Here is a 13,697-nt window from a genome sequence, read left to right as displayed (position 1 = left end):
TTTCAATATGTAAATAGAACTTGAGCTCCCATCAGTCGTAACTGCCACCAACTCAGTCTAGTGGGAAGATACTGGCCTGCAAGCAAATAGTTGCAGGTGGGGGGGTGCCCTAGCCTAGGGCCTGGGCCTGGTTCCCTTACAAAACTTCAACATGGTTTCTTAAACTGGGTCCTAAGAACTGTTGAGGGCTTATGAATAGTCTCAGGGACCCATGAATTCGATGATCATTTTTATTTTTTCATTTTAATAAGCATTTTAAAATCTGTTTACCAGTTTAACACCCCAATAGCATTCAATTTAAACTAGGAATGACTTAGGATATCAGACAAGACACAAGTTCTTTCAATGTCTACATTCTCAGTTAATAGTAAAAAGGCAGTTCCAAACTGCCAATGCAATGAAAAGCTGAATAAAGAAAGTGAAGCCTAAAGATTCACAAGACAAAAATGCCTTGCTAAAAAAAAAAAAGCCACACTGTTGCTCCAAACACAAAAGTCCAAGAGGTGACAGGCAAGCTTGCAAAGCTTGTGATGTCACTAGTGTAGAAAGGTAAGTGGTAATGTGCTACAATAATCTTTCAAAGGGTTCATTTTGGATATAGCTTCTTGCCAGTGAGAAATCCCTAGAGTAAATAAAAATAGATGACTGCTCTACACAATGGAGTATGATTCAGCAATAAAAACGGTGGAAGTGCTGAAATATACAACATGAATGAACCTCAAAAACAAGCCAAGTGAAAGAAGCCAGACACAAAAGATCACACATTGTATGTTTCCATTTATATGAACTATCTAGGACAGAAAGTAGATTAGTGGTTGCCTAGGGTGGGGAGGGAGAGGTGGAACAAATTGCCAATGGGTACAGGGTTTCTTTTTCAGATGATAAAAATTTTATAAAAATTAGATTATGGTCCTGGCTTTGCACACCTCTGTATAAACCACTGAATTGTAGATTTTAAACAGGTAACTTTTACAGTATGTATATTACATCTCAATAAAGCTTTTTTAAAAAAAATAGATGACCACTGGCCTGGGCTCCACACATACCACAAAACAATGGAAAGTAGTGCTCTTTTTAAACCCATAGAACTAAAAAAAACAAACCAGGGGCTGGCCGAGTGACTCAGTTGGTTAAGAGCTTGCTCAAGAGTGTGAGCTCTGAGCAACAGCAGTTCGAGTCCCGGCCTGAGCTGAGCTGCCGCTGAGCTGCCAACAGGTGGCAGGATGGCTCGGCTAAATAAATAAATAAGGCAAACCAATTGATAATCCCCAGCTTAATACATCAGGCAGCTATACTACATTAATAGTTTCCAAAGATGATGCTAAAATGACAATTACCAGAATATTCTTAATAAGCTACTTTTTAAGGAGACCAAAAATAAAATCCTTCCAAGAACTCTTAATATATTTTTATCAATTTTCTTCTTTTGTATTTTGAAAATTAAACATTATCAGGATGTTTAATTTTGTCCCATATAATATCCCTTCCCACTAGTCTATCCCTCTCATTTTGAATATTTGATCATGAACAAACTGCCGAGGAAAAATGTTAATTTAGAGTTTAGTGAGTGTGTGGTCAAACTATCTACCATAAGTCACTCCTTAAATTTCTAGGTATTTCTTATCTGAATATTAGAACATTTTCTTTCTTTCTTTTTTTTTTTTTTTTAAGATTTTTATTGGGGAATTGGGGGGATGGGAACAGTGCTGGGGAATTGGGGAAAGGGGAACAGACAAGTTGCTGTCGTTTTGTTCTTCAATCTAGTTGTGGAGGACGTTGCTTCACTGGCCCAAGTTGGCACCATCATTGCGCTCTTCTCTGGCGAGGCAGATCAGTCGCCGGCTTCTGGACGGCCGCTCACTGCGGCTGCTGGCCGCTCACGCTGGCTGCTGGCCACACACGGTAGCCCATGGCAATGCACTGCCACAGGGACTGCAGCCCACGCCGTCGCCGGCGACTCATGGCAGCCCAGCTCCAGGTTGAGCTGTTGTTCAGCATCTTAGCTGTGGAGGGCAGTGTCACTGGCCCTCATATGTGGGATCCGAACCGGGGCCCTCTGGCATCCCAAGCGAGTTCCTAACCATCGCGCCACTCGGCCGGCCCTAGAACATTTTCATTCATTCAAGCTTCTACTTTACCTATCACACACACATTTCTGGACTACAAGCTTCATCTCACAGAACAAAAAGAAATAAACCACAGAGTGGGAAAAACAACATCCTCATCCAAAACAGCACTATTAACAGAGGACAAAGCAGTAAAGAATTCCAAGAAGTTTATGCAATGCATATAAAATACAATGAACTCCTGCTAACTCATCTTTATTGGTAGAACCATGTGGTTTTCAGTTCTACCCAAAGCAACATATCAAGAAGAACTAGCATAAATAGTTAAAATGGGCTCTCCTTTGTAATGGAATGAGGAAGAAAATAAGGATGTAGTTATGAACACCACTCACTCAGTGAAACGAGGAAGTGGTAACACTATGTTTGCATTTTATGATCCCAAGCAAGCACTTTCTCTCACCTCTTGCCAGTGTAACAGTTTAAAGTTTGCCTATCCCCGACTACATCTAATCCAGTATCCGAAAAAAAATACATGATCTACATTAACACTGATTGATTCTTCCTTTCCCTTTAAAAGCTGAATTTTTATAAGAAAATGGCAGCATTTATCTGTTTTAACTGCTGATGTTACTGACTGTGAAAATCCTATTGAAAGAAATTTAAATCAATTAGTCTAGTCCTCTTCTGAACAAACTGTAGAGGCAAATGACCCCCTTTGTCCTGCATGTTTTGTCCTACTACTCCTTCAGGAAATTATTTCCCCGATTAACCCAATGCTTCTCAGTTTGTTATTGTTGTTGTTCTACATCTGCATACAATCCATGCATTACTTACCTGCAGAGCTTTGCAAAAGCCCCTAAATTTGAAGTGTTTGTTTCCTCCACAAAATTAGAAACTTAAGAATAAAATCTATGTGTTGCAATTCTGTCACTGAGTTAGTACACACAGATAGCCCCAATACTTAAAACAGTGCATTTACCCTGAAACATGACACAATTCCAAAGATACCGTATTCATTCACAAAGTAATTCAGATGTATCCCCTCTCCCTCCCTCCCTTCCTTCCTTCCTTGTCACACTTGACAGAGCACAGCTGTGCAAACTATGGTCATTCTCCTGCTCAGAAACTGCTGACTCCTTACTGCTTACCAAACTTCTTAGTTCTTTCAATACACCATTTCTACACACCCACATTCTGCGTTGTCCGGAAACACTCCTCAGGCCTTTGCCTACACTATCTCCTGAGCCAGGAATGCTCTCTACATCACAGTCAGCACTTCCCCTGACCCCTCACCTCTACATGTCAATTATTAGGTCTCTACAATGTACTGACACTAAGATAAAAATCTTCTAATTTCAATATGTAAATAGAACTTGAGCTCCCATCAGTCGTAACTGCCACCAACTCAGTCTAGTGGGAAGATACTGGCCTGCAAGCAAATAGTTGCAACACCTTACAACACAGTAAGTGTATAGCAAGTTCTAAGTTATAGTAAGTGAACCATACCTGAGGGATATATATATATATATATATATAAATCAACATACTGTGGATGCACGCTAGCCCAAAAGTCTGTTTGGGATATAGAGGGGTAGGAAAAAAGAGATTTAAGTAAATTTTTAGCTTATTCTGGTTTTCAATGATGAAAATTAGTTCGGTCAACTGGATCGACGTCTGAATGCAGGCTTTGCTTGTGTTAGGTATTCAAAAACACACCTTCTTAATGAAATTAACTTGTAGGCATTTCAGGACAATGAGTAGGACAGCCAACTTCTGCTGGTGCTGGGAAGGGTGCAGAATGGTTGAGATGAGGAGTGAAGAACGCTTGGGTCCTGAGTTCTCCCAGGGCCAGAGCCTTCAATCCGTATACTGGCTGGTTTTGCCTCGCTGCTGGTGAGGTCCTTTCCTCTCTCTGTTTCTGGATGCTCTCTTCCCCTTCCCTCCACGTGACTACAGTGCATTCCCAGTGTTGACTGGCTCCTCTCTCCGTGGTGACCTTGTTGCCACCACATCTGCCTCTCTCAACCAGTACCCCACAAAAGTGAGAGGTATGATGGACAAACGGAATCTAACTTCTGCTCTGTTGTAGGCGTTGACGGCCTAATATCTCAGCCTCTCTCAACCCCCTTACTATCATGCACCCTTTTTAACATTCTATTTTCACACTCCTTCCTGATCCTTTCCCTATGTCCCACTCCTATACTAGGAAGGGACCTTCTTTCCAAGTTTAATGCCTCACTCGCCTTCATCTCCCAAGCCCAGAGCCAGCCCTTCCTCCTCCTCCTTGATTCTGCCACCTCCTCATCTCCCCTCCAACCTACTCTGCCCCCTTCAGAGGTCAACCCCTCATGTGGGATATCTCGACTCCTTCTGTTGCCAAACACCATCCTCCCATAAGGATTCAGCTTCGTGACCCCTCTAAATTCCCAAACCAGCCACAATACCCCATTTCCCTCCCCCATCAAAAGGGACTCAAACCTATTATTGACAGACTCCTTGCCCAAGGCCTCCTAAGACCCACCCATTCTCCATACAATCCCCCCATCCTGCCAGTACAAAAGCCCAATAGAACATATAGGTTGGTCCAGGACCTCCCAGTCATCAACTCCGCGGTACTTCCCATTCACCCTGTAGTCCCCAACCCATACACGCTTCCATCTCTCATCCCTTCTACCACCACTCATTTCACAGTTATAGAGCCCAAGGATGCATTCTTTACCATCCCACTCCGACCCAGACTCTCAGGACCTTTTCACATTCACTTGAACGGACCCCGACACCCTACAATCCAGAGAGCTCACTTGGACGGTCCTCCCACAAGGTTTCCATGACAGCCTTCACTTCTTTGGCCAGGCACTTGCCTCAGATCTGGCCTCCCTCGATCTAGCCTCCAGTACAGTCCTACAATACATAGATGATCTACTTCTCTGTAGTCCCTCACACACCTTATCCCTCTGACACACAGCCTCCCTACTAAATTTCCAAGTCTCTAAAGCAGCGGTTCTCAACCTTCCTAATGCTGCGACCCCTTAATACAGTGCCTCATGTTGTGGTGACCCCCAACCATAAAATTATTTTCGCTTCTACTCTGTAACTGTAATTTTGCTACTGTTATGAATCGTAATGTAAGTATCTTTTTGTTTTCCGGTGGGTCTTATGCGACCCCTGTGAAAGGGTCATTCGACCCCCAAAGGGGTTGCAACCCACAGGTTGAGAACCGCTGCTCTACAGGATACCGGGTATCCCCACCAAGGCCCAGCTGTCCACACCCACTGTAACCTACTTAGGGACTCAACTCTCCCCCACCCAGAGAGCTATCACTGCAGATCAGACAGCTCTCATTAGGGACCTCACACCTCCTAACACAAAAAAAGAAATCCTCTCCTTCCTTAGACTGGCAGGGTTTCTCTGCATCTGGACCCCTAATTTTGGTCTCTTAGCTCACCCGCTCTACCAGGCTGCTACGGGTCCCCTTTCAGAGCCCTTAGACCCCGCTGTCAACATTGTCCCGGCCTTCAGAGCTCTTCAACAAGCTCTCCTCTCTGCCCCTGCCCTCTCCCTCCCAAACTTGTCTAAGCCTTTTCTCCTCTATGTAACTAAAAGACAAGGCATTGCCCTCGGAGTACTGGGACAAAACAAGGGGCCCACCTTTGGGCCCGTAGCCTACCTGTCAAAAGAGCTAGATGGCACAGTGAAAGGATGGCCCACCTGTCTGTGCGCCCTGGCGGCAGCTGCCCTCTTAGCACAGGAAAGTAGGAAACTAACCTTTGGACAAGACACAACTATCTACTGCCCACACAATCTACAGGACCTCCTTTCCTATAAAGCGATGAGCTACCTATCACCATCAAGAGTACAGCAGTTTTACACCATATTCATAGAAACACCCAACTTCAAGGTAGACAGAAGCCCTCCTCTCAATCCTGCGACCCTTCTCCCTGACCCCTCAAACTCCCTCATACATTCCTGTATAGAGATCGTAAAACATCTTAAACCCCATTTTCCTAACTGTAGCAGAACCCCTCCCAGACTCAGATCTCATCTGGTTCACCAACGAGAGCTCCACCACTCAGGATGGCACAAAAACAGCAAGGTATGCCATCGTCTCCCTTACAAACACGGTAGAGGCAAACCCCCTCCCCAGAGGGACAACCTCGAAGAAGGCGGAACTGATCGCTCTAACTCGAGCCCTGATTCTAGCCAAAGGAAAGAAGACCAATATCTACACTGATTCCAAATATGCTTACCATATCTTACACTCTCATGCAGCCATCTGGCAGGAGCGTGGGTTCCTATCCACAAAAGGGTCCCCCATCACAAACGGCCCTCTCATTCTCCATCTCCTCCAAGCGGCCCATCTTCCTGACAGGGCTGGAGTCACACATTGTAACGGACACCAAAGAGGAACAGGCCTCAGCTCAGTAGGTAACAACAAAGCAGATGAAGAGGCAAAATGAGCCTCTCCATTCCCAGCCCCAGCTAAAAAAAAAAAAGAATCTAACTTCTGATTCCCTGCTCTAATTTAGTACGTTCTCTGGGCTGGAGGGACAACCTGTCCATACTTCACATGCCAAGAACAAAAATGTTTGTTTTCCATAAAATCAGGCATTTTCAAATAAATAATTTCATTTCTTTATGAGAAAAAGTAATATATGTATATTGCACAAAACTCTACAGGCGCAGAGGCGTACAAAGAGGAAAATGAAGTGAAGCAGGTTCTTCTCCAAAGAGATAGCATGATCACCTCTGTTGTTTTCTACTATAACCAGAGTAGGACAGCCACATTTTGCTTTAGGGAGAGGAGTTTATCTGTAAACCAGACATGTATGTATAATGTGTCTATGAGAAAACACATCATGAGTTCTAAAGAACACAAATCTTGTCAGATGGCTCTAAACACAACTTAGGATACAGTATCGTGAACAGAAAGAACATGGGTTTTTTCACGTCACAGACCTGTGTCTGCACACCAGCTCTGAAACTAGGCATCTAAGTTAACATTACTTGTGAATTTTAACTTTCTTAGCTATAAAACAGGAACAAGTTCTTGCGGTGATTAAATTAAAAATATGTTAAATGCTTTAGTTTCTTCATGCCTTTAACCTCATTTTCAACATCCTTTGTGGAATGTTTTTATTTAACTGCATCTGGCATATTTTTATGTTAATATATACTGAAAAATCTAAAGAAAAAAATGAGATAAAATACCAAGATTTCTATAAAAGACTTCCATTTACACAATTAAAGATTGTCTAACAATTACCTTTTGTTCTTCTCTTTCTGTTGCATGATGACACTTTTCAATTCTCCAATGCCTTAAGAAATCTCGAAGATATCCAAAGAGGGTGAGTACACCATACCCCACATAAGTAAGCACAGCAACCAGCATTGGCGTTTCTTCAAAAGCTTCATTAAATGGTCTTTTATATAGTCCTCCATTTTGTGTAACATGATGGATCTAAAAGGGAGATTTAAAATGTTTATTTCAATCACAGTAAGAGATTTCTACTTAAAAATCTAAGTCCTCACAGATTTGTATAAATATATCTTCAGAATTCTCTAAGTAATAGTTTTTAAAAAACCCATTATGACCCAAGCAGGGCATAATTTTTTCAATAAAAATAAGTTATATATGCTTCAGATGAAGAGCAAACAAAGAAAAACAGAGGGAGAGGGACTGCCTAAGAACAATGCCTAACTGTTTTCTATCGTTATTGATTTCATGAAATAAATCCTGAAATACTATGGTTAGAGAATACATAATTTCCTTTGTTCTAATAAAGTAAACAAAAATATAAATCAACAGAGAAAGATTATCCTGAAAAATAGCATATTAGCTTACAAATAAACTGATCAAAAGTAAATTCAGTTTTAGAATAAAATAAAGCCACTCAGCCATAGTATTCCAAATATCAGCGCTGGGCCCCTGTGAAAACACGTGGTTCATACTAGCCTTTCTTGTCAGTGGTAACACAAATAAATTACACACAAAAGTAAAATGCTTACATAAGAGTGGTCCAGCACAGTATAAAAGTAGAAAGAGGGGCCGGCCAAGTGGTGCGTTGGTTAAGAGTTGGCTTGGGACTCCAGTTCTGAGCAGCAGGGCCCCAGCTCGGATCCCACATGAGGGCCAGTGACTCTGTGCCCTCTACAGCTAAGATGATGAGCAACAGCTCGACATGGAGCTGGGCTGTTGTGAGTCGCCGGTGACGACGTAGGCTGCAGTGGGGCTGCAGTGGGGCTGCCGTGGGCTACCGTGAGTGGCTGGCAGCCAGCGTGAGTGGCCATGAGCAGCCGTCCAATGGCTGGCGACTGATCTGCCTCACCCGGGAAGAGCACAATAATAATACCAACATGGGCCAGTGAAGCAATGTCCTCCACAACTAGACTGAAGAACCAAAGGACAGTAGTTTGTCTGTTCCCCTTTGTCGCCTTACAGCCGATTCTTAGACCACCCCCCCTGCATTAGCCTCTGACCCATTAGTCGAGAGAGAGTGCCTCGGAAAACTGAGGCCGGATGGAATGATATCTGTAAAGCTCTCTGGGGGGGCGTCTCAGCCTGACTGGGACCTGATGGAATGATATCAGCTGTCTCCCCTGGGAGGACATGTAATTATGTCTTGGGGCAATGTGGTGGAGTACGAAGGCATAGCATTTGCTGGAGTACATTGGGAAAAGGTCATTGGAAAAGGCCTTAAGGCGCACCAGTATACTGACAGCACAGCAGTTTACTTCCTTGAAAAGAATCAATAAAAACCATGCGTTGACCCAATTCGGTGGCTCAGTCTATCTCTGAAGGCTGAGTCCCTTGGTCTTGCTCTTAAATCTTACTTTTGTCTCTTGTACTTATTCAATCTGCGCCGCCCCTCTCGTGTCCCATTTGCCCTTGCCACGCTGGACGTGACACCCCTTCCCCGATTCCCCAATGCTGTTCCCCTCCCCCAATTTCCCAATAAAATCTTAAAAAAAAAAAAGTAGAAAGTGAAATCCAACACAAGGGGAAAAACTGTTAAGACTGATCAGTAATTGTCATGAAATCGTTCTGCCCCCTTCATCTAAGTATCCATTCAAACACTATAAGATTATCCCTGGTATCATCCTTTGGGATACTTGAATTTTAATACACAAATGCCACGCTACTGCACTTCTAATCTCACAGCTTAAAGACTTTTACTTTTTGGTTAATTTTAATGGAAATGTTGTTTTACAGAAAAAACCCAGGAGAGCAGTTTGTGTGTTAACGTTAATCTTATTTGAATAACAGGCCGCAGCAAGGATGGTCAATCAAAATTTACCAGGAGCATGTTTTTCAACTGAGCACTGTACTAGAGTCATGAAAAGTCCCAAAGGAATAGAAAATTCTCTCTGCCCTCTCAGGCAACCTGATCAGATATAATGGAAATAGCAAGTTAATAAAAATTTACGTAACTATAGAAACTAACCAACCATATATATCTCCAAGGGCTAACTATGGTTTAGAATACTGTATCCTGGTAATGTTAGTTTGGAAAAGCTACTTGAATGCTGCAAGTTAGCATAGTTTGGAAAGAAATAGCTCCTTTCGGGCCGGCCAAGTGGCTCAGTTGGTTAAGAGCTCGCTCAAGAGTTTGAGCTCTGAACAACAGCGGTTCGAGTCCAGCCCGAGCTGAGCAGCCGCTGAGCTGCCAACAGGTGGCAGGATGGCTCAGCTTAAAAAAGAAAGAAATAGCGCCTTTCGAAAAAGACATTAAATAAGCCCTTTTCACAAAGATGTCACCAAAACTGAAGAAGGAAGCCCCTGCACCTCTCAAAGCCAAAGCCAAAGCAAAGCCTTTTAAGGCACAGAACACAGTGCTGAAAGGCGTCCACAGCCACAAAAAAAGATCTGCACGTCACCCACCTTCTGAAGGCCCAAGACACTGCGGCTCTGAGGCAGCCCAGATCTCCTGGGAAGAGCGCCCCCAAGAGAAACAAGCATGACCACTATGCCATCACCAAGTTCCCGCTAACTACCAAGTCAGCCATGAAGAAGATTATAGACAATACACTTGTGTTCACTGTGGGTGTCAAGGCCAACAAGCACCAGATCAAACAGGCTGTGAAGAGGCTCTATGACATTGACGTGGCCAAGGTCAACAACCCTGATCAGGCCTGATGGAGAGAAGAAGGCATATGTTCTACTGGCTCCTGACTATGATGCTTTGGATGTTGTCAACATAACTGGGATCATCTAAACTGAATCCAGCTGGCTAGTTCTAAATACAAAAAAATTTTCCCTGTTAAAAAAAAAAAGAAAGAAAAAGGAAGACATTCAAATAGGCATGATACATGGAATCTGCTCAATTTGATGGCCTAATGAACTGAAAATTATTCATAAAACTGGTTTAGATTTTCATCAATCTGTTCCCCAAAGGGGTGGAAGTTTGTGTCAATATTTAATACTTAAACTTTTATGCAGGAGCAAGGTTGTAATGTTTAGAAGAGAATAATTAGAAATGAGCCAATATCTGAAGACAGAAAATTATTTAAAAGTTAATATTATAAATATTAAGCTGGATGAAACAAAAAGCACAACACAAGAAAAAGAACATTCTGATCATCTCTTTAAAAAACTATATCTAAAAATATTTTGCCATAAGAACACTATATTTAATAGTACCCAACTCTCAACTTTGAAATGGTTTAAACTATTTTCTCTCAATTGAACATAAAAGTAAAACGTGAGGCAATTTTAAAAGCTCCTAAGTCTAACAAATGTGTGGCAGATTTATATGTCAGGAATGCTGTGGGTGGATCTCTTTAAAAGATAACTACCTGGGTTTGAGACACACCCAAACCAGCAGGACCAAGTAAATGCATACAGTTGGATGGACTGTCTAGGAAGGAGGAAGTTAAACCATTAGTTTGCTTTTAAATACTATGTGATTCTATCACAGCTGCATTTAAAATTAAATGAATTTTAAGGAATTGAGATTCAACTGGGAAGGAATGTTCGGAATGTGGCCTCAGTCAAACACACAGGTCATTCTTCTGCTACATCTAGTCTGCTGTTGATTCCATCTAATGTATTATTCATTTCAGTGATTGTATATTCTTCCTTTCTGGCTGGCTCTTTTTTATGGTTTCTGTCTCATTGTGTAAATTCTCACTGAGTTCATCTAGTCTTCCCTTGAATTCATTGAGCATCCTTATAATTAGGGTTTTGAACTCTGTATCTGGTCATTGCTTGCCTCCATTTTATTTAGTTCTTTTTCTGGAGTTCTGTTCTGTCCTTTCATTTGGGACATTTTGGTGTCTCCCACGTATTAGGCAGATCTCCTATGTCTCTGAGTCTTAGCAGAGTGGCCTTATGTGGTGTCCTGGGAGGCCCAGTAGCACAGTCTCTCTGATCACCTGAGTAGGTGCACCAGGGGTGTCCCTTGTGTGGGTTGTGTGTGCCCTCCTGCTATAGTTGAGCCTTGATTGCTGTTGGCATGTCAGTGGGTGGGACGGAACCTCGGACTGACATGACTGGCTGTGAGGATTGGTCGTGACTACAGTGGAGGAATTGTTGTGTGGGGGCTCACTCCACAGACCAGGGTTCACTCTAGTGGGGTTCTGGTACCTGCTGCGTCTGCCCTTTGGGTCTGTCATTTATGGAGCTGGGTGGGTGATGCTCTGGTGAAAAACACAGGTTACTCTGATCATGCAGGGTCAGAATGGACTGGCCAACTGACATGCAAACCTCTGACAGGTGAAAAAGTCTCAGAACTCAGAACAAAATTACTTGATCTTCAAGTACTGATGCTAAGTTTTCTTTCTGACACGATTCAAATAAAAATAATAGCATTATCATCTTATCCATGTATAATGCTCCATAAGGGAAAGCACCAGGCTTATTTTGCTCACTGTTGCACATCTAGCACTCAGGATAGTATTTATTTATTAGGTGCTAACAAATAGTAAGTACTCAATATTATGTTTTTTATTACTATTAGTATTATAGAAAGTGACACCTTATAGGCGCTCAATAAATATTTGTTGAAGAATGAAAACACACACTATGTATGCCCTTTGCTCTTTCAACAGCACCCTGTCATAGAAGGGGTTAAGTAAGTTGCAGTGATTACACAGTTAATATTAGGACATTTCTAGAACCGAGATCTGACATCTTTTAGTCTCAACTGAAGATCAAGTTCACTCTAAACAGAATATGGGCTATAAGCTTGCACACTGTATTTCCAATTCTGGATTTGCCATGCAAGAGGGCTCTTCAGATGCCTTTCATTAATTCTAACTTGAAAATTACACTGTCAACAAAAATTGTCAACACAATCAAGAAAAATACAAGCTATCATTCCCTTCAGGTTAAAAAAAAACAACAGTCTGTTCACATTAAGCAAACAAGAGTGTAACACTGTGTTAGTAGTATTATCAATCAAGGGGAGATTTAAGAACTCCAGTGAATACCAAGATGCATTTGCTTGAACATTAATATTATTTTTCAAGAAAATACAAAAAAAAAAAAAAAGGCAAAGGAGGAAGATTTTTTTCAGTCAAGACTATAAGTACATCACCATAAAACACCTTAGAGGACAAGGGGAAGGTGAAAAAAATCAAATTAAAAAGCCTCTTTGTTCTCATGCCTGTAGGCTATCAACCATATTTATAAGTAGCTGAAAAAGCACTCCTAACCAAAGCAATAATGGTACAATATAATCAAAAGATAAAACCATAAACTTAATATATATGCACTAAAATTGTCTTCAAGAAGATACAAGAAACTGGAGTGGGGAGTGAAATGGGGGAAAGATGCATACTTCCAACATATAACCCTCTGATCTGATTTTTCATTTTTAACTAAGAGTATGCATTACTGAATTATTCATTTTATTTTTAAAATATTTAAATTTTCTCACGGATTTTATTCATTATTTAGACTAAAACAGAGTTAATTAAAGCAACATACACCTCTCATCATAACCTCACGATATCTCATGGTTTACAGCCTCTCTGGAGAATTCTCATCTACTTGTTAGATCTCAAATAGACTTGTCAAGCTGATGAGTATGCACAAACCTACATTTCAACCCCCAATTTACTTCCCAGAACTCCATCTTTACACTTCCACCTGCCTAGCTCCACTCCGATATCCCAAACTCCACTAAAGCTGAACTTAACTCACCATCCTAACTCCTCCCTCAAAACCTGATCCTCCTCCTATATTACCTACCTGGTTAACAGCATCACCATCCAGTCTACCCAGTCTCCCAAGTTTGGAGTCACCTTGAGCTCCACCTTATTTTCTGGCTTCCATCTAGAATTAGTAATGAATTTTCATGTCTTATTTCAAGACCTTGTGGGGCACCTGGGAATTTTAAGGAGGCTGGAACTGTTCTACATCTTGAGAGAAGTACTGGAGATACAGTATACACACAGGTAAAAAAACCCCAAAAAACCATGGAGCTGTATACCTAGCACATTTTATGCTCTTAACTGATTTTGCCAATTTTACTAGTGATGTCCTTTATAACAAAAGAAAGTCCTGGATCCTGCGTTGCATTGTCTCTTTTGTTTCAGAAAAGAAAAAGAGGTGAGCCAGCTGAGTGGCGCACTGGTTAAGAGCTGGCTTGGGACGCCAGAGGGCCCCGGTTCGGATCCCACATATGAGGG

The 13,697-nt window shown here is 41.9% G+C and overlaps 1 protein-coding gene across 1 annotated transcript in view; it reads right to left on the bottom strand.

Moving 5' to 3' along the window:
* Positions 1–13,697, bottom strand: part of SPTLC2 (serine palmitoyltransferase long chain base subunit 2) — a 98,375-nt gene that overhangs the window by 68,803 nt on the left and 15,875 nt on the right. Inside the window, exon 2 of the mRNA XM_019640420.1 lies at positions 7,330–7,524. Coding sequence (XP_019495965.1) covers positions 7,330–7,524 — 195 coding nt within the window. The remainder of the gene's footprint in view (positions 1–7,329; positions 7,525–13,697) is intronic.

Source organism: Hipposideros armiger, unplaced genomic scaffold (assembly GCF_001890085.2).
Source record: "Hipposideros armiger isolate ML-2016 unplaced genomic scaffold, ASM189008v1 scaffold_49, whole genome shotgun sequence".
NCBI classification, from domain to species: domain Eukaryota; kingdom Metazoa; phylum Chordata; class Mammalia; order Chiroptera; family Hipposideridae; genus Hipposideros; species Hipposideros armiger.
The sequence above is the reverse complement of the archived record's forward strand: the minus strand, read 5'-3'. Positions and strand labels throughout refer to the sequence as shown.